The sequence below is a fragment of the Mesoplodon densirostris genome, chromosome 7 (genome assembly GCF_025265405.1).
Source record: "Mesoplodon densirostris isolate mMesDen1 chromosome 7, mMesDen1 primary haplotype, whole genome shotgun sequence".
NCBI lineage: Eukaryota > Metazoa > Chordata > Mammalia > Artiodactyla > Ziphiidae > Mesoplodon > Mesoplodon densirostris.
The window spans coordinates 28,205,910-28,232,278 of NC_082667.1; the positions used below are offsets into that span (position 1 = coordinate 28,205,910).

The 26,369-nt window shown below is 35.8% G+C and overlaps 2 protein-coding genes across 2 annotated transcripts in view; one reads left to right on the forward strand and one right to left on the reverse strand.

The window, feature by feature from the left end:
• Positions 1 to 26,369, forward strand: part of DCDC1 (doublecortin domain containing 1) — a 472,935-nt gene that overhangs the window by 6,645 nt on the left and 439,921 nt on the right. The window contains 1 exon segment of the mRNA XM_060105173.1: positions 21,678 to 21,835. Within this exon segment, the coding sequence (XP_059961156.1) occupies positions 21,684 to 21,835 (152 nt within the window). The 5' untranslated portion in view covers positions 21,678 to 21,683.
• On the reverse strand, positions 10,072 to 10,878 carry LOC132493730 (serine/arginine-rich splicing factor 1-like). The gene has a single exon (XM_060104507.1). It carries the CDS (start codon positions 10,816 to 10,818, stop codon positions 10,072 to 10,074), a length of 747 nt encoding a protein of 248 aa, XP_059960490.1. The 5' UTR covers positions 10,819 to 10,878.

Here is a 26,369-nt window from a genome sequence, read left to right on the forward strand (position 1 = left end):
TATTCCAATAGATACAAATAGGTCTACATACTTAAAAAAAGTTTGACTTTATTAAGATTCTTACATTTTGCTATAGGAAATAAATTCATGGTTTAATTCATTAGCAAAGTGAAAAACATAATTAGTAACACTGTTATCTTTGTTACTCTCATATTTTTTTCTAAAATAAAGTGCAACTGAACTCTGTAACCAACAAAATATTTCTGCGTTTTTTGTTCATTTTTAAAACTAGATTAGTGTCATTATCGTTGAATTATTTTTAATACTAAGTACCTCATATAGAAAGGAACCATAAAAAGATATGTAAAATTTGGTATACTCATTTAAAGATATGATTTGTTTTCCCCTCCAAAATTATTTGTAGTAATATTATGAAACATTTTAGTGTTGGTAATATCTTTAAAATTTTCAAAATAGTTCATGTTATTATGCAGAGTTTAATGTTATTATGCTCAATTTCAATAGTCGAATATAATTTTTGTGTAATGATAGGTATATTTAAGATGAGTGAAGCATTGCAACTTCAACAGTTCAGATCCACAGAGATATGAGGGTAGAAATCAAATTTTAGAATACATTCTTCCCTTAGCATCAGGGTTACTATGGTACTATTTTTTATCACTTGTGTCAGTTTACTAGTAATAAATATATTCAGCATTTCAGCTTCTTCTTGTAACCATTCAGTTTAATTATTTAGAGAGTGAAGAAAAACAACTCTTACATGCTAAAGAGATTTCTGCAATGACAGATTAGATGCCAAAATAATGAAACCACACAACTTAAAAAATATACTGAAGAATAGATGTTTTCTGATGAATTTCCACAAAAATATCATATTTTAAAAATATTTTAAGCAACTCATAATATTACTTTTTAATCTACTGTAGAAGCTCTATGAGTATAGTGTTTTGTAGCTCATTAGCTATTTCTTTAATGAGTTTTTTTGTGTGATAGTTAAAGTAATAGACAAATGACAGATTGTTTGCCTTTAATGATTTCCCTGTTTCAAGCCCATTACAAAGCAATTAGAAATCTGACAGCATTTTCACTCTGCATTACTGATCATCTAAAGTGATGAGGAATGAGAGGTGATGAATATTAATTGTATATTTTCATATGATTATCATAAATTATTACCTTGTCTGATGTGCTGCAGGTGAAGTGGGAGCATAAGAGAAAGACAGTCAGATACATTAATTTGAAAGACTATATGACTTTTTAAAATCTTTGTAGTGTAAATTCTAACTGCAGTGTTAGTCTCTATGAATATGAAATTAATTCTTTTTAACTTCTAGCTATATTTGGGGTAATTAAATAACTTTTCTTATTTCTGTGCAAGAAAAGGAAAAATTATTTCATAGTACAATGTACGTATATGTATTTAAGTTCAGAATTTTAAGAATCTAATTTAGAAAATGAGATAGTGAATTTTGTTGATATACATATATACAATATTCAGATATATCATTACAGAGGAGAAAGATATACTTAGGAATAGATCTTATTTTAGTCTTAGGTTAAAGTCAGGTAATCTGCAAAAGAGGAAACAAGATAAGAAAGTGTAACCAGATGTAAAAGATTTTTCTGGGTCCTCTGTAACAGTTCTTTTAGTCTTAGTCCACTGTATATCCTGTTTCCCCAGTTTCTTGCTTCAGGTAGATGAGCCTAAGCCTGTCACTAGGACTCAAGTGCTGTTGTTACTTGGTTCTCAGCCCTGAAAAAGTAGCAAAGGTTGGTCCAGAAACTAGATAATAGTCTTTGGTACAGGAAGAATTGGCAAGCTTAAAGCATTTGAGATGATTAGAAATGTATTTGGATCAATTTTACCAAAGTAAATTAATTTATATTTTGATATCTCTCTAATAATAGGTATTAGTTGATAATCAGTAAATACTGAATTGAGCTGAATTTCATTACAATAATGAGGCCATGTCTTGCTTCAGTCTTGTCTTTTGAACCTTTTTGCTGTGGTTTGGTCTGTGGCATACCATCCCTCAGAGAGGCATGCCATCCTGGATCCATCTTTATTTATGAAGGTCATAATCCATATGATAATATGATTATAAATCAATAAAAATGGACTTTTTGAATGCTTCTTAGAAATCATTCTCCTTACTTTATATTCAACTCCTCAACTCCTTTTTGCTGATATTCTTTATCTTCTCTTAGTCCAGGCTTTAAGTTGATCCTTTGTACAGCCCAATTCTCCTTTTCCACTTCTAACATACCACCAACCAATATACTTACTTGACTTTTGGCTGAAGTCCCCACTTCTTCCTTTAGAGGAATTGGTTTAGAAATTTTACATATTTTTGCTGTGACAGAGAATAGCTACCCATACCTGAGTTTATAGTAAACTGGGCTGTCAAACCATGGCATTGTTAGCAAATCAACAGCTGAGGAAACAAACACTCCTAAATCGTAAATTGTAAATACCTGGTTACTTGCCCTCATTTCCTTCTGGGTTCCTCAGTACAAGTAATGTCCTATTAAGCTTGGGAACGTCTCCAATTGATTGTTTCCGGAGTATTTAGGCTTAGAAAGATAGTTAAGATCAAACAAACAATTCGGTGACCAAATTTTTTTCTTTCTAAGGTATTTATATTATTACTTTAAATAGTAACAGAGGTTGGGAAAATAGGGATGTTAATTACATAATGAGAACAACACTTACCCTGGTCCAATAAGCAGCTCAGTTCAAGATAATGTTGGCTCTTGTCTGATTAGATTCTTGTCTAATACAGACCAAGTGTTTGACTTTCTTCCCAGCTGGGAACCCTTTCCTCCATAGTAGTGCTTCTAACCCCACTGTGTACCTAGCCAGCTGGTCACATGACACAGAGACCTCTCTCCTTGAAAACTGGGCTCATTTCTCCACTCCATACACTTCTTTACACTGTCTCCCTTTGCTAACCAAACAGCAGCTATTCTTTACACTTTTCAAGTTTCAAGTGTTTTTACTTATATTTAAACACCACTCTGTTACTCATCATTTACTCTAGTCATAGAGGATCCTTTTAAGTCATTCACAAAGCATTCCCTCTTTCCCTCTCAAAATGCCTACCTAAAATGGGTTTATGTCTTCTACCAGTACAGTACCACTTAACTGAAGCAGCGTCATTTTAGATCCCTAGGGAAAAGAAAGGTCAACAAGTTGGAAAGAGAACTAAGGAAAAAATTTCTTATTAATTTCAGAGATGTCAGGGATCTGATATGATAGAGCTAAAACATAAATGAGTCTAAGATTCCTGACTAGTCATTAGTAAAGACCGTGACTCAGTTCTGAAACAGGCCCTCAAGAGAGAGGAGATATGTCAACATCCATTGGCTTAGCGTTGAAGACAGTTTTCGAATTATTTTATTCCTAAACCATTTTCCCCTACACTAGATTGGAAAATAGAGTAAAAAAGCTTACAATACTTAAATAGATTACATGGTTCACTTCTTACTTTATAATATGATCTGTCATTCTATCAGAAAAAGATACTAAGTTCATCTGGCATATTTGGCTTTTCAGATACTGTGTTGGTTGTTTTCCAATATTTTATGCCCTTCTAGGTGTTACTAATTGATTGTTTAATTTGTTCCTGAATGTTTCCAGGTTAAACTAAGCTGTCTAATTACCAAATTATTTCCCCTTGTTTTAAAGATGGGTATGATTTCCCTTTCCCAGTCTCCAGGGACATTTTCCCATCCCTTTAAGATGGTGAAAACAAAAGGAAATAGTTAAAAGTATTGAGAGGGAAGAGGAATAAAAAGATGATATTCTTTCTTCCCTTTGCAGTAGTCACATCATCCATGTGACTTATTCTAATCTGACAGTCATAAATATTTGAGTAATATTTTAATTCATTCTTTGAACTTCTTAAAGTTTAAATTTACTGTCTCCCCAGGAAACAAATGGGTTTCTCTTTAATAAAAGTAAATTGGATCATGCATATGTGTCATAAGGAAGTTACTCTTGCAGGTTAGTTCAGTCAGTCCTTAACCATTATTGTGTATGGTTTCTTTATCAAGGAGTTAGCACAAGGTAAGCCCCAGAGTACACTGTTCTATCACCTCATATTTGGCACCTTGCCTAGAAGGTGATCTTTTAAAATTTTTTAAGTTCTCCGGGAGAATGGTACATAATAGTTGTTATTGAAACAAATTGGAAGCACAAATTTATGTAATCAGATTTGAAGTATTTGTTTCCCACTAATACTTGAGCAGCTTTCCTGTTTTGGTTGGTTTAACAATACCTTTCAATAGATTTCAAACTTCGCATCATGGCTGATAGAACAACTTCTCTCTCCCCCGTTCTAGAAAATGTATCCTAATCCCTCTTAAACTTGAAGTATAAAATTCAGAACACTGTATAAGTATACTTCTGTGTCTTCCAGGATACCTGTAAACCAGAGATTGTATTTTAATAAAGGGAAGGGAGAAAGAAAAGAACTCCTTAAACTCCAATTTAGCACACTGGCACAAAGATTTTCGGATCATTTATTCAAGTAGTTAGCTCAAGGGTTAGCATTAACTTTCGGGGCTTCTTAGTGATCAACAGGGCTTTCAGTTTTCCATGGTCAAGTGCTCCATTTAATGCATGTGAATAATAAACTTAAGCAAAGTAAAAGGGAATTTCATGCCTGGGAGGTAAAGAAGTTTATGCAATTTTACCCTTACCTAAAGAACTGACCAGTAAAGTAATATGGAAGGAAAAGAGTTTTTTTCCTGCCTTTATTTTGGAAATTTGATTTAAAAACCTTAAGATTTCCCATACAGCATTTAAAAACTTTTTTGAGCCTGCTCCACTGCTATGTGATAACCTTTTATTTCTAAAGAATTAGGTGTTTCTCTCTCTAAATGGGGAGCTAAAGCAAGAGTTGAATTTTTTTACCTATAAAATATGCATAGTTATGAAAAAAGTATATACATTTGAAAAATTGCATGTATTTTTATCCTCCTATTTACTTGTTACTATGGCAACCACCACACTGCCTAGTATTTATGTTGTCTATGATTCAGAGCACCTTTTCAAAAAAATAAATATGCCAGAACCATGTATTGGTTTACTTTGGTGTTTAGAAAAATGTTTATTCTGATGAATATTTTTGAAGAAAAATAGCAATAAATAATGTAAACTTCAGCCAAGCTTAAATAGTACCTTTTCCTGTAGTATGTTTTTTTTTTTTTTGCGGTATGCGGGCCTCTCACTGTTGTGGCCTCCCCCGTTGCGGAGCACAGGCTCCGGACGCGCAGGCTCCGGACGCGCAGGCTCCGGACGCGCAGGCTCAGCGGCCATGGCTCACGGGCCCAGCCGCTCCGCGGCATATGGGATCCTCCCAGACCGGGGCACGAACCCGTATCCCCTGCATCGGCAGGCGGACTCTCAACCACTTGCGCCACCAGGGAGGCCCGTAGTATGTTTTTAAAATTGAAGCAATTACATTTTTCTTTTCCTTGTTATGAAAATCAGAATAAAGAATATACATAATGAATTTTCAAACCTTATGAATTAATCTTGAAAGGTAGTCTCTTGATTTTTTCTTATTTTTATGACTTATTTTGATTCATAATAAATTTCTGAAAATATAAAACATGAACACTTAAATAAAATGCTTAATGCTAGCTACGTAAATCAGAAAATATAAATAGTTGGCATTTCTGATCACAGGTGGTTCTTTAATATCTATAAATAAAAGATTTATATTTTGTATTTGAAATGAAAGGCATGGTTGCTATTATTTTTCTTACTTTAATTATTTAAATTGTTTTCTGACATGTGTGATACATAAATATAATTTCTTAGTGTTAAACATCAGAATGGAAATTATGAAGCATAAAATGAGACATGTTTCATGTCATGTATTACCTGTTAAGAAAAACTGCAATACAACATTTAAGTACAACAGAATAGTGAGCATATTGTTTCTGATACTTGTAAGCAGGATGTATCTGCAGTTTCACAGTTTATGTTGACAGTATCTTTGTGGGAAATGTAATTATCAAATGAATTATAACATGTCCTAGTATTAAGATTATTAATAGTAATTTTAATTGCCTTTTTCAAGATAATTGGATATGTTCTCATAAGTATATGGGACAGGGGGCACTGAGCTAATTAGATATTTTGAACTCAGTTATCTTTAAAATCTCTAGAAGTTTAACATATAGCCTATATTTCAGGAATTTCTTCTTTTAATTGAATGGTTTTCTAAGTAGAATTAAACTAATTTGTAGTTCATAAAACCTTACTGATTATCCCTTGATATTCCTCCTTGAGTACTGATATGATGAAAAATTTAAATAATGGTATGTATGTATGTATTTATTTGAGGTATAGATTATTTATAATATTATATTAGTTTCAGGTATACAACATAGTGATTCAAAATTTTTATAGGTTATACTTCATTTAATGTTATTAGAAAATATTGGTTATGTTCCCTGTGCTATACAATATATCCTTGTAGCTTTTTATTTTATACATAGTAGTTTATCCCCTCTCCCTATCTTGCCCCATCCCCCTTCCCTCTCCCCACTGGTAACCACTAGTTTCTTCCCTATATCTGTTAGTCTCTTTCTGTTTTGTTATGTTCATTCATTTCGTTTTTTAGATTCTACATATAAGTGATAACATACAGCATTTGTCTTTGTCTGACTTATTTTACTAAGCATAACACCCTCCAGGTCCATAAAATCTTATTGATTATCCCCTAATATTCCTCCTTGAGTATTGATATGATGAAAACTTTAAATAATGGTAAGTTTTAAATTAGATTTTCATTACCAGTTAGAAAATTATTCTTAAATTGGTAAGGCTAAGAAATAATATTTTATTCCAGTAATGAGTGCTGTTAGATGGGCTTTCATATATTATTTCTGTAGTTTTAGAAATTGGTACATGTCTAAAAAGCAAGTCACCTTGGAAATACACATCAGCAGGTTTAAAATTATTCATACATTTTAATCTGGGAATTTAACTTCCACAACTTTTTTTTTAACATCTTTATTGGAGTATAATTGATTTACGCTGTTGTGTTAGTTGCTGCTGTATAACAAAGTGAATCAGCTATACATATACATATATCCACATATCCCCTCCCTCTTGCGTCTCCCTCCCATCCTCCCTATCCCACCCCTCTAGGCAGTCACAAAGCACCGAGCTGATCTCCCTGTGCTATGCAGCTGCTTCCCACTAGCAAGTATTCAGTGGTACGGTCAAAGGTGTGAACAAAAACCACAACTTTATTTGCGATAGGAGGCATTTGGATCAACCAGCTAGGATATTTAAAAAGTAATTTAAAAAATCATGTTCTTGGGACTTCCGTGGTGGTGCAGTGGTTAAGAATCTGCCCGCCACAAAGGAAACCATAAACAAGAAGAAAAGACAACCCTCAGAATGGGAGAAAATATTTGCAAATAAAGCAACTAACAAAGAATTAATCTCCAAAATATACAAGCAGCTCATGAGCTCAATATCAAAAAAACAAACAACCCAATCCAAAGATGGACAGAAGACCTAAATAGACATTTCTCCAAAGAAGATATACAGATTACCATCAAACACATGAAAGGACACTCAACATCTCTAATCATTAGAGAAATGCAAATCAAAACTACAATGAGGTACCACTTCACACCAGTCAGAATGGCCATCATCAAAAAATCTACAAACAATAAATGCTGGAGAGGGTGTGGAGAAAAGGGAACCCTCTTGCACTGTTGGTGGGAATGTAAATTGATACAGCCACTATGGAGAATAGTATGGAGGTTCCTTAAAAAACTAAAAATAGAACTACCATATGACTCAGCAATCCCACTATTGGGCATATACCCTGAGAAAACCATAATTCAAAAAGAGCCATGTACCACAATGTTCATTGCAGCTCTATTTACAATAACCAGGACATGGAAGCAACCTAAGTGTCCATCGACAGGTGGATGGATAAAGAAGATGTGGCACATATATACAATGGAATATTACTCAGCCATAAAAAGAAATAAAATTGAGTTATTTGTAGTGAGGTGGATGGACCTAGAGTCTGTTATACAGAGTGAAGTAAGTCAGAAAGAGAAAAACACATACTTATGCTGACACATATATATGGAATCTAAAAACAAAAATGGTTCTGAAGAACCTAAGGGCAGGACAGGAATAAAGAAGCAGATGTAGAGAATGGACTTGAGGACATGAGGAGGGGAAGGGTAAGCTGAGATGAAGTGAGAGAGTGGCATTGACATATCTACACTACCCAATGTAAAATAGATAGCTAGTGGGAAGCAGCCACATCGCACAGGGAGGTCAGCTCTGTGCTTTGCGACCACCTAGGAGGGTGGGTTAGGGAGAGTGAGAGGGAGAGGCAAGAGGGAGGGGATGTGGGGATATATGTATACGTATAGCTGATTCACTTTGTTACACAGCAGCAACTAACACAACAGTGTAAAGCAAGTATATTCCATTAAAGATGCTAAAAAAAAAAAAAAAAAAGAATCCACCTGCCAGTGCAAGAGACAAGGCTTTGAGCCCTGGTCCGGGAAGATCCCACATGCTACAGAGCCACTAAGCCCGTGTGCCACAACTACTGAGCCTGCACGCTAGAGCCTGCGAGCCACAACTACTGAGCCCGTGTGCCACAACTACTGAAGACTGCTCGTCTACAGCCTGTGCTCCACAACAAGAGAAGCCACCGCAATGAGAAGCCCACACACCGCAACAAAGAGTAGCCCCCACTCATTACGACTAGAGGAAGCCCGCGCACAGCAATGAAGACCCAACGTGGCCAAAAATAAATAAATAAATATTTTTAAAAAATCATCTTCTCAACAAATATTTAATAGCATAGGGATATTCTCATTAGGTGAACACAGCTGTATATAAATTGGATTTTAATATGGTCACACATTTGTTTAAAGAAAAGACTATATATCTCTGTAAATTCATTGACCAAAGTCAGAAAACAAATATTCAAAAATTATAATGGTGGCTAACTCCAAGGGTAGGAGATTGTAAGAAATTTTATTTTTATACTTATCTTTCCAGTCTTAATATGGGGATTTCTGTAATAACTGCAGTTATCATCATTCAAATTGTTTTTAATAAGAGAAAATTAAAATTGGGCACATTCATTATAATGAAAATTCAGCTAGTGAAGGAACAATAAATATTGTCTTGTTCAACGTTGAATCCATTGTCTTTTTTTTTTTTTTTTTTTTTTTTTTGCGGTACGTGGGCCTCTCACTATTGTGGCCTCTCGCGTTGCGGAAAACAGGCTCCGGACGCGCAGGCTCAGCGGCCATGGCTCACGGGCCCAGCCGCTCCGCGGCATGCGGGATCTTCCCGGACCGGAGCACGAACCCGTGTCCCCTGCATCGGCAGGCGGACTCTCAACCACTGCGTCACCAGGGAAGCCCCCATTGTCTTTTTTTTAAGTCTGAAAATAGTTGGTGCTTAATAAATATTTGATGATTGAATGGATGTATGATGGGATCAGGAATTAGCAAAGTGGCTTTAGGAAAAACATTTGGAGGGCCACAAAGATGCCTTCTTTATGCTTTATTTATCATAACAATGGGTGATAATAATATGATAAGAATATACAAAAACTGCTCTGCTAACCATAGTTCTGGTAGCATAGAAGGCAAAACTAGATGGCTGGGTTTATCTTAGTATATTTAGTTTATAGAGTTGTACAGTTACAGCTATTAGAACAGAACAAACAAGCAAAAACATTTATCATTGAGATTCCACCAGGGGAAAAAAAAACTTGTTTGAGAGTTTCAAACTCCAGTCCTTAACCTCACCACCTTTTTTCAACTGAACTATTATTTTTATGAAGCAAGTTTTTTTTTTTTTTTTTGAGAGTTAACTAAATTTAAACAATCCTGTCTATGACATCACTTAAAATACAATTTAACAGACACGAGGGGAATGTGGATGTTAGGAGCAAGGGGATATTACACAAGAATGCAGTTCAACACTTTAGCCCATTCTGAACAAAACAGTTTGAATTAAAAAATGAAAACATTGTACTGAATAAAGGAAAACTGTATACAACATGGGTTCTACAAAAAGTGTCACCAATCATCTTATGTACGAGAGCGAGATCTGCTATGATGGGGAGAATAGCGTGGTGATCCTCTGCTTCTCCTTGGGGAGTAACTGCGACTCCTGCTGTTGCTTCTGCTACGGCTTCTGCTACGACTACGGCTTCGAGATCGAGATCTTCCATAACTTGGACTTCTGGGCCCATCAACTTTAACCCGGATGTAGGCAGTTTCTCCCTCATGAGATCTAAACTTAGTGTTATCCAGTTTTCGAACTGCATAGGTCATATCTTCTTTCCGTACAAACTCCACAACACCAGTGCCATCTCGGTAAACATCAGCATAACATACATCACCTGCTTCACGCATGTGATCCTTCAAATCCTGCCAGCTTCCACTTGGAGGCAGTCCAGAGACAACCACTCGGTTTTCAGAATGCCTGGACGGGGGGCCATAGCGGCCTCGGGGAGCCCCGCCACCTCCACCCCCGCCGCCGCCTCGGCCTGTACCACGGCCGCTTCGAGGAAACTCCACCCGCAGACGGTATCCATCGTAATCATAGACGTCGCGACCATACACCGCGTCTTCCGCATCCCGCGGGTCCTCGAACTCAACGAAGGCGAAGGGCGGTCCTCCGCGGCGGTTCTTCAGATCGATGTCGCGGATAGCACGGTATTTGTAGAACACGTCCTCAATGTCCTTGGTTCGGATGTCTGGAGGTAAGTTCCCCACGTAGATGCGGCAGTCGTTGTTCCCTGCCAGCCCACGAATCACACCACCTCCCGACATGGCAGCGACGAAAGGCGCGGACTCGAGAACAGGTCTTCCCACCAAGCCTAGCGAACAGCAGAGCAAGCCCAGAGCTACACCACGTCTCCCGCGGCCCCTCCAAAATGATGAAGCAAGTTTTGATGACAACTATTGCATTATGAAATACAACTGGAATAAAACTATTACATTATGAAAGAATAGACTTCTATAGTAAGCTATATTTCTATTGTCACAAAATTAATTTAAAAAATAATAATTAGTAATATAGGTGATTAATATGTAATTTACATGTTTATAGGGCACCAGAAAGGTGGATTTCAGGAAAAAATCAAGTGTCTTCCTTCATTGAATCGAATGGTCGGCCTTCTAGACAAGCTTTTTGGGAGATGGGACTTTACAAAATGAGATATCTGAAAGGGCAGCCTTCCAGGTGTTTCCTAATAAGTGTAGCAGCTCAGCATGACCTCCTGAACCAAGGTCATTATCTACCTTGATAATATCTTATATACCTGAGGGTGCAACTGCGGGATATAATGGCTTCTACTGTGGTGTGGAGACATTGTTTCAGCATTGGAGGGAGTTTATGGCAATTAAATCACTGAGGCCAAATCTGATGTCAGGAACCATGATATGTCACTGCTGGAATGCTACAGTAGTCCTCAATAGACAGATACATTCTGACTTGGAGGGATATGGCCAAGAAGTCTGCCTAAGGATTTCCAAATATGCATTGCTTGGGACTGGTCTTTAGAAGTTACCTCTGACTCTTCTCCTATCAAATATGGACTAGCTCTCTGTGCTGGGAACTGCAGAACAATGACCTTCTGAAGCCTTTTCTAAAAATCAGAACTTAATTTTTTTAGAGCAGCTTAAGATTACAGCAAAATTGAGGGGAAGGTACATATATTCCCCATATAAGCCCTGCTCCCACACATACATAGCCTCCCCCATTATTAATATCCCCCAGCAGAGTGGTACATTTGTTACAATTGATAAACCTACATTGACATATCATAATCACCAAGAGTCCACAGTTTACATTACAGTTCATTCACGGTGTTCAATTCTATGTTTTGGACAAACGTATAATGACATGGATCCATTAATTATGGTATTATACAGAGTACTTTCCATAGAAATCTTATGTTCCATGTATTAATTTCTACCACCCCACCCCCAACCTCTGGCAGTTACTGATCTTTTTAAGTTCTCCACAGTTTTGCCTTTTCCAGAATGTCAATAGTTGGAGTGATACAGTACACAGACTTTTCAGATTGGCTTCTTTCACTTAGTAATAAGTATTTAAGGTCCCTCCATATCTTTTCAAGGTATCATAGCTCATTTTATTTTTTTAGTGTTGAATAATATTTCATTATCTGTATAGACCACACTTTGTTTATCTATTCACCTACTGAAGGACATCTTGGTTGCTTCCAACTTTTGGCAGTTATGAATAAAGCTGCTATAAACATCTGTGTGCCAGTTTTAATGTGGACATAAGTTTTCAGATTATTTAGATAAATATCAAGGAACATGATTTCTGAGTCATATGGTAAGAGTGTGTTTAGTTTTGTAAGAAACCACCAAACACTCTTCCAGTGTGGAATGAGAGCCCCTGTTGTTCCACATCCTCACCAGCATTTGGTGGTGTGAGTGTTCTGGATTTTGGCCATTCTAATAGGTATGTAGTGGTATCTCAATGTCATTTTAATTTGCATTTGCCTGCTGGTATATGATGTGGAGCATCTTTTCACATGCTTATTTGCCATCTGTATGTCTTCTTCAGTCAGGTGTCTGTTAAAGTCTTTGGCTCATTTTAAAATCAGGTTGTTTGTTTTCTTACTGTTGAGTTTTAAGGGTTCTTGGTAAATTTTGGATAATAGTCCTTTATCAGATATGTCTTTTGCAAATCTTTTCTCCCAGTCTGTGGCTTGTCTTATCATTCTCTTTTGTCTCTCACAGAGCAGAAGTTTTTAATTTTAATGAAATCTGGACTTTTGGTCATTTCTTTCATGGATCATGCATTTGGTGCTGTATCTAAAAAGTCATTGCCATACTCAAGGTCATCTAGGTTTTCTCCTATGTTATCTTCTAAGAGTTTTATAGTTCTGTGCTTTACATTTAGTTTTGTGATCCATTTTGAGCTAGTTTGTGTGAAGGGTATGAGGTCTGTGTCTAGATTTTTTTTTTTTTTTTTTTGCATGTGTATGTGCAGTTGTTCCAGTACCATTAGTTGAAAAGACTGTCTTTCTGCCATTGTCCTCCTTTGTCAAAGTTCAGTTGACTGTATTTATGTGGGTCTATTTCTGGGCTTTTGTAGTTTTTCTCATATAGATCTTGTACATATTTTGTTAGATTTATGTCTCAGTATTTCATTTTTTTGAGTTCTGTGCAAATGTTTCTAATTTCAAATTCTACTTGTTTGCAATTAACTTTTGTATATTAACCTTGTATCCTGCAACCTTGCTCTAATTGCACCTAAAGCCTTTTAAGATGATGGCAATCCCACATTTCTTGTCTCTTCTTGTCTTCTTGTGGCTTTCTTCCACTGCTCCTTGTATCTCTAGCCTACTAGAAGGCACAATATAATGTGATTTGAATATTCAATTCAGCTGTACAAGATTAAAAAAAATGAGATGATGAAACATAAGAAATGTTGATCATAGGTAGTAAATAAGCTAATAGCTTATGAGGTATAGGTGTAATTCATAGGCTGTGTTAAGTATAGATATGCGGGACTTCCCTCCCTGGAGGTCCTGTGGTTAAGATTCCGCGCTTCCACTTCAGGGGGCGCAGGTTTCGATCTCTGGTTGGGAACTAAGATCCTGCATGCTGTGAAGCCAATAAAAAAAAAGATATGCGTAAGTAGTTTGAGAAACAAAGGCAGAATTCAGAAGTTGTGTTAAATATACATAATAAGTAAGTTAGTAACCTATAAAACGTACCAAGATAAAGTGACTAAATGGCATATATGATAGAATAGACAAGTTTTATTTATTCAGTAGAAAGGTAGACTAAGTCATAATCTTGCCACTTCAGGGCTGATCGCTGTGTTGTCCCTAAACTGACCACCTACTAATAACATCCAGTATGGTCCCGTTTTGGCCCAAAGAACTGTGCCCAAGAAATGCAAATAAAACCTATAGCTCTTCACCAAGTTAATTGGCAAGCTACAGCTTTGGCCAGGCACAACTGCCTCTGTGTCTCTCCCGTTAATTCCTGGTACCTTCTGTCTGGGCCACTGGCTTACATCTCAACTCTGGTTCTTATAGCATACCATCATGGGGAAGGCTGATATGGGCAGAAAGAGCAGGATTTGGATAGCATGATCCTGCCACTCTCCCCCTATCTTAAGTATTTTAACTTAGTTTATTGCTTTCTTTCCCCTTGCTTATCACTGTGTGTTTTTAATTTTTTTAGTAAATTGTGTGAATGGAGCATTTTAATTTGTGAGCCCTCTGGATTAGCTTGCTTGGTAATGTGTTCAAGGTAATTTTCCACTTGGCAGTGCTCTTCACTTTGAACTTCAGTAATCCTCCCTCACAGTCTGAGATTTTAAGCGAATGCTTAAAATCCCTATCTGGTTGAGGGACTGATAACAAGCAGTGAAAGGAGTGTTAAATTATGGTGAGTCTATGATAATCTTAAGGACCTTGTCCACAATGAAGGAATTATGAGACCCTGTCTCTCACCTCTAGAATGGGCCCTTCCTAAGTAAACCCAGGAAAACTGAGCAAATACCAGTTTATCTGTAAAGAAGAGTAGGAGGGTATGTGTGTCAGCTCTGTCCTACTTAAATTCTCTCCTTTTCAAAGCTGAGGTTGGAGGTACTTATTGGCTAGAATAGTGACCTTCAAATAGTTTTGCTTATATACTCCCATGCACAATTTTAAGTTGACATTTAAAATTTCTCATTATAAGCTTAAATAGTTGGAAAAGATGTAATTTCTGGTATATTAAGAATGCTGACTTTTTAAAATCGTTACATCAGTCTTTTAAACATAAATAAATAAATAAACATAAATAAAATGTAAATTCCATATGATTTTTAAGAAACATTTTCTTATGAACATTTTCAAACACAAAAGGAAAAATAATAAAACAAACTCCCACATACTTTTTACCCAATACAAACAACCATCAACTTCTGCCATTCTTATTTATATTCTCTTTCACTTTTCTTCTTGGAGTATTTTAAAGCAAATCCAAATAATATTTTATTTAAAAATAGTTTGGTTCGTATCTCTAACAGATAATATTTATCATAACAATACCTTTTATCCATACCCAATAAAATAACTTCCTTGATACCAATAATACCCAGTTTGTGTTCAAGTATCACCAGTTGCCTCAAAAATGTATGTCTTACTAAAGTTGGTTTGTTCAAATCAAGATCTAAACAAGGTTTATGCATTGCGTTTGGTTGATATGATTCTTCAGTCTCTTTTCGTTTGTAACAGTTCTCCCTCCTCTTTATTTTGTGCCATGTCATTTAACATGTAACATGTTTCTCTCCCTTCCCGCATTTCTCACAAACTAGAAATTATATCTAAAGATTTGATTACATTCAGTGTTTGTGGCGAGAATGCTTTATAGATGGTCCTATGTTTATAATTCCTGTGGAGTCATATAAGGAGAAACAATTTCTGATTGTCTTATTTTAGTGACATATTAATATGTATCAGTGGTATAGGTGATATCAATCAGATTCATCTGTTCTAAGTTTCCCATCACTCTTTGATCTAATAATGACAAACATTACCTGGACAAACATTATCTGGATCCGTTATTTCATTATGCACTATGGTGATTTGCTAATTCTTTTATTCCATCTACATGTATTAGCTATGACTCTTCTATGAAGAAGAATTTTCTCTCATCATCTATTTGGTTATCCTGAATTATAGCCCATTTAGGAAAGCAAGAAAAGTACATTTATTATTTTTCAGAACAATAAGTTGGTGCCCTAGCAAGTAACAAAGGTGAATTATGAAATAATGAAGTTATACAATTTTATTTTAGTATTGGGTACTCGTGGATTTTTATATGTTTAATGTTTCAATTCTTTACTTTTTTTATGTTCAGAGTGCCCCATCTTTGGCCAGTGGAATCCCCTTCAAGTTGGTTCCTATGTCCTTTTGACATGCCCCACTTGTCTTTGATAACTTCCTGTTTTCAGGCACGACAAGATGTCACATGTTCATGGAACATTTTGGCCCCGGGCCTGAATGCTATAGAGATTTTAAAACATTAAAAATACTAACAGGCTCTTCTTCAACAGTTGAAATTTTTACATCCTTCTTTTTTCTCCTTAAACTTATTTCCACTCCATTTCTTTTTTTTTTTAATTGAAGTATAGGTGATTTACAGTATTGTGTTAATTTCAGGTGTACAGCAAAGTGATTTGGTTAAACATATATATGTATATGTCTATATTCTTTTTAAATTCTTTTCCATTATAGTTTATTACAAGATACTGGATATAGTTCCCTGTGCTATACAGTAAATCCTTGCTGTTTATCTATCTACTCCATTTCTTATCTTTTATACTTGAAAATCTTTAATTGGCTAGTCTAAGATACAATAACAACAAATTTTTTAAGTGTCCTATGACCATAAGGTTGTGAGTATTGGAAAATTTCCCTAGGATTTAATTTTTATTATAATTATTTTTAGTATACATTTATTCAGAGCAGCTTGGATACAGTGTCATTTTTGATATTCTTTAAATATAAAAAGTAAAAATTATTGGAAATATATATATATTAATGATATAGGTTAGTGGGGACCACTTATAATTTCTTTATTAAAGGAATAGTGGAGTTGTCTCTTGGTTTGAGGCCCTGGAATGGGCATAAAAGGAATGCCTTTCTTTTGTAAAATGACAGAATGGAGACTTTCCAAGGACAAATTATAGTTGGGACAGGCAGCCTCTTGGGCAGATGCCTTTTAGGAAAGCATATATCTGGAAGCCAAGGATCTGGAAATTGATTTACTTAAAACTATTCACACTTGCATGCCCCTTGCAAAGTCTCCATGTACTGTTGGTTATTGGTACTCAGTGCCCTGACTTGAAGACCATCAAGCCTCTCCTCTTTAATAGCCGACACTTGGTATCTACTGTGTTGCAAGTACATCAACTTTATGAAGTGGCTACCATTCTTTTTCCTTTTTTTAAGTTTTCCCAAGCAACTTATTGACATTTTTTTTGAGAATTTTCAAAGAAATAATAGAAAAATCAAGCAAAATATTTTTTTCTGTACAAAATATTTTTCTGTACATGGTTAACAGTAAAATTATGAACTAGGAAACTTGTGTGACAGATCTTGCTTCTCTCCTTTCTACCTTCTTTTCCCACTTTCTATGTGCCTCTATTTATTTATTCTTTCCCCGAGTGGTTTCATGCAATCCTTTCCAGTTGAAGAAAGAAATAGAACTGATAAAAATCATTTGCACCAAGGTACTAGTGAATTGAAGTATTCAATATTCTTCTTCGAAAATTTGTACTGCAAAAGAAACAGGCACTAAGGAATATTGAAACTCCTGACAGCATAATTCTTTAAATATGCAAATAAATTTCTCCCACAATTTGCTTTTACTATCTGAAGTGGCTACCATTCTTAACCCCATTTTACAGATGATGGAACCTGATGCACAAAGAGGTTATATGACTTGTCCAAAGTGTCACAGCCAGTGAATGGGCAGCAGGGTTTTAAACCCAGACACTCTGGCTCTAGTGTCCAGGCTCATAACCACTGTGAACTTGAATGCTTTTTAAAAAAAACCAGGGGAAGAGCAGATCTATTACAGGAGAACTCGTATTCATGTCAAGTTGTTAACGGATGGGAAGCAAAGAACAATAGTGGTTTTTCAGTGTGTCAGTGAATAAACTCTACATGTGTTAACAAAACATAAGGCAGTGGCTTTTTCTGTACTCCACTAAAATACCATAGTATTTAATGTTAGTCAAATTAAAATTAACACATTTTTATTTCTTTAATTTCTAATTAACAATTAGTTCTCATTTAATTAGTAATGTGCCACAATGTTATCTGAAAACCTACTGTAGTCTGCATATTCTACTTAACCTGTTAATACATTCTACTTTTAGTGAGGATGACACAGTTTTTAAAGTAACATTACAGAAGAAATATTGCACTTAATAATGGCAATGATTTCACACTTACATAACTCATTCTACCTAAAAGCATCCAGAAGGTGTTTTATGTGAAAAAAAAAAAAACTATAACCATCACTAAAATGATTACCTCTTTTGGTGAAGATTGGGATTGTAATCATTCATTAAGTAAAAAGTAAAGCTATTGCTATATTTCAAGAGATATTTTTGAGTAGTTCAGTGCAAATTTTTTTATTTTTTAATAATTGGATTATATAATAAACACACCAGGATACTCAAGGGATTTCATTCTGCAAGGTGATTTACTCTATAATCATATGATTTTCCTTGCTATGAGCAGTTGGATTTTTTCACTTATAAGCATTCCCCAGTTAAGAAGAACCTGATCTATGAGAACTGAGCAGGCAATGGTTGTTGTGGAAGCCTCAGCCCTCCTATTGTGAGACTTAAAGGGGGAGGGAGACTGTGAAGGGCAACAGCCCTTTAGTCTCCAGTTGGAAAACCAGAGGAATGCTGGGCAGAGAAAAGTACCTTCTCTTATTAAACTATGTAGAAAGAGATACCTTTTCTTACTTTGATAGTGATTCAGATTCATCTAACATTCAATGGATGTCTACCATGTGGCAAGCACTATGCTAAACGCTTTCACATTCACAGTTTTGTTTATTTAATCCTCATAACCATGCGGATAACTGGTTTTGCAAATGAGAGGACTGAAGCTCAGAAAGGTTATAAGATTCAAGGTCACATAGCTAGAAAGTGGCAGAGAAAGACATGATCTTATGTGTTATTGATATGTATTCCTCTGTAATACTTGTGAGTATAAGTTATATTATAGTTCTTTTATTCTTCCATAAGCTTAACTAGCAGCAAGTCTAGCATCAGACTCTTTGAGCTTCCTGTGTTGTAGATTATCTAAGGAGTTAATCATAGTTCAAGAAGGTAGTCCTTCAGGTACCGTCTCCCAGATGAGGAGACTGTTGGCCAGTTTGTCTCTTTTTGCTGCTGTTGCTTTTGGTGTTACTGTGGTTGCCATAACTCCTTACTGACCCACATCAACACTGCTGATCCCATTGCCTTCCATCATCTGACTGGCTCTACTGGTCCATGCTTCGGGAAAGTCTTTCTGGCTGTAGTTCTAGCTCAGCCTGCAGGCTGACCTGGTCTTTGAAAGAAGGGTAACAGGGTTCTCCATAGAAACAAAACCAACAGAATGTATGTGTGTGTATATATAAATGCACACACATTAATTAATATATAATTATACATACATTAATAATATATTAATATAATACATTATATATACATATGTATATGTACATATGTGTATATATATATATGGAGAGAGAGAGAGATTGATTGATTGATTGATTTACTTTAAGGAATTGTCTTATGTGATTGGGGAAGCTTGGTGAGCCTAAAAGGACCCAAAGACCCAAATTACTGGACTCTCAATTCAATTTAGATTCCAAGCCATCCTAGTGTTCTTTCCATTTCTTAAGTCTAAGCCAATGTCATATATTTTAGGTTTTTGAAAGCAACTTAGTTCAAGGAATATCAGGAGTTTCAGGATTAGGTTCAACTGCAAACAACAAAGACCAAAATTAACATTGTTTTGCACAAGCTAGAAATTTATTTCTAATGTAAAAGTCTGGAGGTAGGTAGTTTAGAGTTGGTATGGTACTCCATGTTGTCAGAGATTCAAACTGCTTCCATCTTCCTGGGGCATGGTTTTCATTCCTAGCATCATATCAAAGATAAAGATGACCCGTCTAGTGCCAGCCTTCATGTTTTCATTCTAGGTAGCAGAAAGGAGAGAAAAGAAAGATGAACTCACCTGCATAGATTGTTTCCACTAATATTTGATTGGCCAGACTTGTTTTATATGGCTTTACCAAGTTGTAAGGAAGACTAGAAAATAGTCTTTATTTTGGGCAGTGATATGCCTCAGTTAAAAATCAGGGATTCTAGTATCATAGAAGAAGGAAGGAATGGATAGAATGGATGTTGGCAGACAGCTGTCTCTACCACAGAGAATTTATACAAGTATTAGAAGATATTAATATATGGACAAATTAGGACATTGAAATTTTGTTGCATTTGATACAGTACATTCTTAACAAAGCAGCCAAAATTATCTTATTTTAAAAGTCATATAACTCCCCTGTTCCGAACACTCCATGGACTCTCTAATTCACTTAAAGTCCTGACAGTGTCCTAAAGGCCCTATGTTATCTCCACCCCCTCACCCCCATTGTCTTTCTAACCTCATCACAACTACGTTTGTTCTTTTTCACCTATTCATCTACTTGTGCTGTTCCTCTCATCTGCCAGATATACCCCACCTTAACAGCCTTCTTACTCTTTCCTGGGTATTGGATGGCTAATTTCCTTGACTCTTTCAAGTCTTTGCCCAGATATTACCACCTCAGTGAAGCCTATGCTGACAAACCTATTTAAAATTGCAATTCCCTCCACCTTCATATTCCCAAACTATCCTTCCTAATCAGTCTTTTTCCATAGCATTTATCATTTAACCTCTTACGATGTACTGATATCTTATGTTTATTATTTATCATCTGCCTCCACTAGAACATAAGCTCCACAAGGGCACAATATTTTCTGCTTTGTTAGCTAAAAAAATTCTGAGTGCCTAGAACAATGCCAAGTACATTGTAGGTGCTCAAGAAATAACCTGTGGATGAATGAATGCATTTATTTCAGAATATCAGAAAAAATGTAAAGTAGCATTTTTTATTACCTTACAAGTAATATTCTTCCCTTAGTTGTGATATGTCATGTTACCTTGGGACTCCTCCTTACCTTAGTGGGGTACTCAGACCTGAGACTTTGCAGCTATTTGTATCAGCATGTGAATGGGGTGATTATACTCTGGAAAGGACCCTATGACATTCATTGATATCATTTCTTATGAACATATTGTTTTGGTCTTAAGAAATTTTAGGTTGTCTGTGTGCATTATTCAAGATGTCTAGGTTACAAATAGAATCCCAACTCAAACTAGCTTAAACAAACAAAAAGGAATCTGCTGACTCACATACCCAGGAAACTCAAGAGATGTGGTTGTTTTTAATAACAAAGTTCAGGGATTCATATGTTGTCATCAGGAATCTCTCACTTTTTAATCTCTCTCCACCTCTTTTTCTTTCATCTGTTTTTGCTTCATTCTCAATAGTAGAAGTTTACATTGTTCTTAAAGCTAGCAATTCTAAAGAACAGAGCACTACTTTGTCTTCTCCATCTAAACTCTGATTCACCCCCGTGTCTGGGGAAGGTACTTTGATTGTCTAGCCTTGGATACATTCACTTCCAGGAAAGCATGGCCACATAATTCCCAACAGAATCAGGGGAAGGTAGCTTCCAAAAAAGGAAGGAGAAAGGGCAAAAAAAAGCATTGTGCTGCACTTTTCAATAACATATTCCTCATGTTAAGTTTGTATAATTAGTGATGTTTTAGCAAATAGCAAAAATTAAAATACTTTGCAACAAATTATCATTTGTTTCTTAAATAGGATTATACTTATCAAAGACTTAGATTCATATTTTTGTCTTCCTTTAGGCTTTCACCTCTGTTTGTTTCTAATGAGATTTCACATTTAGCAGCGGCTACATGCTCTAGAACATGATGAGAAGTAAATTGTGATTAATGCCCAGCCTCAGTTAATAACCCAGGAGGATTTTACATTTTAAATTAAATAACATTCTTCCTCATTTTGAGCTGACAATGACAGAAGATCACAGAGCAGTGCTTTCTTGGTCTCCTTTATCACCCTTGACTAAAGCCACGGAGGTATCACAGCGAAGCAACCCTGAAGACACCTTCAATGGGGATACCGTTCACCCAATTTACAAATATATTTCGAATGATTTACCAAGGTAAGAATATTATTTCAGCAGCTTAAACTGAATTCTGAAGGGGATAAAAGTGCTTAAAGGAGGTTGTCTATGTAAATGCTCAATATTTAGTAGAGATTATGTCAAACATAACTTGGAGATGTGATGGTTGTTGCCTGGGTTACAGCCCTTCCTTTTTTTTTTTTTCTATTTTATGTGAAGAAAAAAGATAGATGATGCAATAAACATAAATTATTCCTAGAGTCTGACTTGTGGACAGGTAGGATAGTGATAATAACAGGAATGGCAAGGCAGATGATATTTGCTATATACCACTCACCATGCTGAGTGCTTAACCTGCATTATATTTATTTAGTACTCAAAACAACTCTGGGAGGAATGTAAGGCAGACAGTATTTTAGACATTCCCATTTTATATATGAGGAAACAAAGACCTAGAGAGGTTCATTAAGATCACACAGCTGCTAGGTAGAGAAGGTACAGTTTGAACCCGAATGTATCTAACTCCACAGCCAAAACTCAACTATTATACTCTACTGCACTTCTCAGAAATATAAAGCAGAGGAGACAAGAGGTATTTTTCCTGTGTTTTTTCTCTATTAGAAAGTGAAAGAACAAAAAAGTGTCTGTCAGGTATTGACTATTGGCTGGCTAAACGTGATGCCATAGTTTTTACATTAAGAAAATGTGGACTATAAAAGCATTGAAGAAACTATTCTTAAATTAGGGATTGTGTTAATCTCCTTATAGAAATTCTAGGTCATATTTATATCTTAGAACAGATTGATTTTTTTTATATGTCACTAAGTTTTAAGTGAAAGTGAAATCTAGACTTTCAGCTAACCTTTGTTTTGCCTTATTCCTCTGAGCTATGAGTGCATATTAGCAACATATGAGATCATTGACACAGTGTGCTAGCTATATGGCTAGATAATTTTTAGAAAATCATTACCCAGTGGTTATATTGTAGAGACATAGTTTTCTCATGATAATTCCTCCCAATTGACAGTGGAAAAAACATTGGTTCCTCCCAATAAGACAATGGAAAAAAATTTCTAAATAGAATTTTTAAGTAGTCCTTTATACAAATGCCAATGCTAATATAATGTGTATTTGCACATTTTTTATTGCTTTTAGAATTTATTGTTAACAATTTTCCTTTTCAAAATAGTACTACATTCACTTTTTATTCTATCTTTTGTGATATCTTTTGTGAAACTGTAATTTTATTTATTCATTTTCTTTCTGCTTTTTTCTCATATTCCTTCTTAGATTCTGAGTCTCTAACTCTGGTTTTATTTGCCCTTTTTTTTAACACGTCAATCTTTTATTTTCATGTGACACTTTTCCTGCCACCTGGTTTTTATAGTTTGTTTAAATGTGCTTCTTCTATTTCTTTGTCTAGATCCTAACTTCTTTTCTGTCACTATTGTCTGTTACCATCAACTTTGATTATGATGTACCTAGAAAATGAAGTAACCCTCTTCTGGGCAATTGAATAGAAAGTCAAAAACAATGCCCAGAGGTCTTTTACTTTCATGAAAAAGAAAATGATGAGTTTCAACCTGAAAAGGGGTCAAGTTCATGAAGGCTAATGGTAATCTAAGATCCATTGGTATTAATATGATTATCAGTGAGAGGCAATTTTCTCTATGAGTAAAGACATTTTCCCCCTGATTGAGGTTAAAACTTCTCGTCTCATCCTTTTTTTCCTTGCCACCTTTTTCCCGCCATCTTTGTGATCATTTTATGAGAAATAATTATTAAAATATAGTCAATTTGTTGTTCCTTTACTTATATTACAGAGATTGTGCTTTTCTTCCCTAATTAACACATTGTACATGTACAAAATCTGCCCACATATATTAAATCCATTCTTTGCAACCATGCAGTGATGAGTCACTTTATTCTCATGTTGTTATCTGTGGTTTTAATTTACTTTTTATTATATTTACATTATCCTTATTTTCTCTCGTTCTTGTGTTCTTACAGTGTTTTGCCTCTGTCACTTCATGTTACATTTGTATGTAATATAGTAAAAACTGCTGTGCCAGGAGCCTTCCCCCACAAAAGATAACTAATCACCAACAGTGTGAGTTCAATATATTGTGCCAAAGAAGGTCTGATCCTCCCATTTTGCGACTTACCACTAGGAGGCCAGATGACTGGAAAAGTCTAGCTTCATTCCTGTAGCTACTTCAAGGAAACAACATAATAAGAAACTTTCCCTACCCAGCTGTAGTCTGATGTATTCTCAGGTGAACTGGAACAGTGTGTCGGCCTTTGAGGCATGAAGCAGAATCAATTATTTATTGATAACAGGTATCTAGGGGGTAGTTCTGCTATATTTATAGCAGGTTTCTCTAAATGCTGAGGTGGAAGATTTCCAAATTAAAATTGCATTTTAAAACTAACAGAATGTTCTAAACAATTACTATCTCTTTCTATCCCACATATAAAATATTTTAAAATAATTTTTAGCTGATGATCATCTAAGAATGTAATTTCATGATTTTCTTTTTTTTAAATATTTATTTATTTGGCTGCACTGGGTCTTAGCTGCAGCATGCGTGATCTTCGTTGTGGCATGTGGGATCTTTAGTTGTGGTTTGTGAGATCTTTTAGTTGCAGCATGTGGGATCTTCAGTTGTGGGACACAGGATCTCTAATTGAAGCACTTGGGATCTAGTTCCCTGACTAGGGATCGAACCCAGGCCCCTTGCATTGGGATTGCGGAGTTTTAGCCACTGGACCACCAGGGAAGTCCCTCATGATTTTCTTTCCTTTTCTTTCCCTTTTTTTTTTTACATCTTTATTGGAGTATAATTGCTTTACAATGTTGTGTTAATTTCTGCTGTACAACAAAGTGAATCAACTGTATGTATTCTTTTTGTGTGTGTGTGTGGTACGCAGGCCTCTCACTGTTGTGGCCTCTCCTGTTGCAGAGCACAGGCTCCGGACGCGCAGGCTCAGTGGCCATAGCTCACGGGCCTAGACACTCCACGGCATGTGGGATCTTCCCGGACCGGAGCACGAACCCGTGTCCCCTGCATCGGCAGGTGGACTCTCAACCACTGCACCACCAGGGAAGCCCTGTATGTATTCTTAATAGAATGTTATAGTGCTTTTTTTATCCTGCTTTCAGCTGAGTGTAATAACAACTCTTTTAGTTCCCTGAGGGGACAAATTATTTTTAGTACAGTACATTAGGACTTAAATCAGTTTTAAAAGTGAATTGCCAGGGCTTCCCTGACGGCACAGTGGTTGAGAGTCCGCCTACCAATGCAGGGGACGCGGGTTTGTGCCCAGGTCCGGGAAGATCCCACATGCCGCGGAGCGGCTGGGCCCATGAGCCATGGCCGCTAAGCCTGCGCGTCCGGAGCCTGTGCTCCGCAACAGGAGAGGCCACAACAGTGAGAGGCCCGCGTAACGCAAAAAAAAAAAAAAAAAAAAGTGAATTGCCAACAACTTCTTCTTATAGATTATCTGGGTTGCTTTTTCACAGACAAATCTTGCTTTCAAGGAGACTAACAGTGCCTAATCTATTCATTCACTTTTTTATGTCATTTTAGTTATCTTGGCTATTCTGAATTGGAATCAGTCAGACTGTTTTTGAACTATAAACATTTGGTTATATCGCCTTTTCTAGGGACAGTTTAAGTTTAGTAATCTCATCATTCCAAAGGTGAGCTGTCAGTTCCCACCATGGGATGAGCAGCAGAACGAAGTGAGGGGAACACTGCCCAGTGGTTAATGGAGCAAGACAATGCTTTCACTGTTTTCAACCTCCATTGACCAACAAATTACACTTTTCATAATTCATAACTTTTTCTCAGATTTTTCCTTCAAGCCTTAAAAAAAACTCTACAGATCCAAACATTAATATATTATTTACTTTAAAAATGTTAAAAGACTATATCGCTTCTTTCTGAAAATTTAAATTTCCTCTGGAAAATCCTTATACAATATTTATAACCTCTCCTGACTTTAGATTTAAGATGTACTTTATTTTTATTCCTTTTGCACTTTTGCACAAGCAGAAGTAGTATTCTTTTTTTTCCTTTGGGTAGGATGATTTATGCTCTGATCCTACACTCAGATGGGTCCTTTACAAATTTTATAAATTGTTCTTCTTGTTTAGATTTCCTTCTACAAAAGCGAGCAAGTTCAATTTAACAGACATTGAATATCTGAATATCTCCTTTAGAGTATATGTGTAATTTGAGCAAATACATTAGTTATTATTCAGTTGTTGAGTTACAAATAAAAATTGGACTTATTATGTGTTATAAAATAACTGAAAATTGCTCTGCAATCAAGGTATCTTTACCAATATTTCTAGGTCAAACTAGAATTATATTTTCTTCTAGTGTTCAGAATAAAATTTGGGGAAAATTGTTCACATATATTATTACCACTTCTATTATTCACTTTCCATGACGTTTAAATCACACTTTATCTAGCAATTGTAGAAAGTTATTTATATCTTTAGAGGTTATTTCTTTCATCAAATTGGGGGAAAGGTAGGATGACGATTAGTGAAATCTTTGTGCTT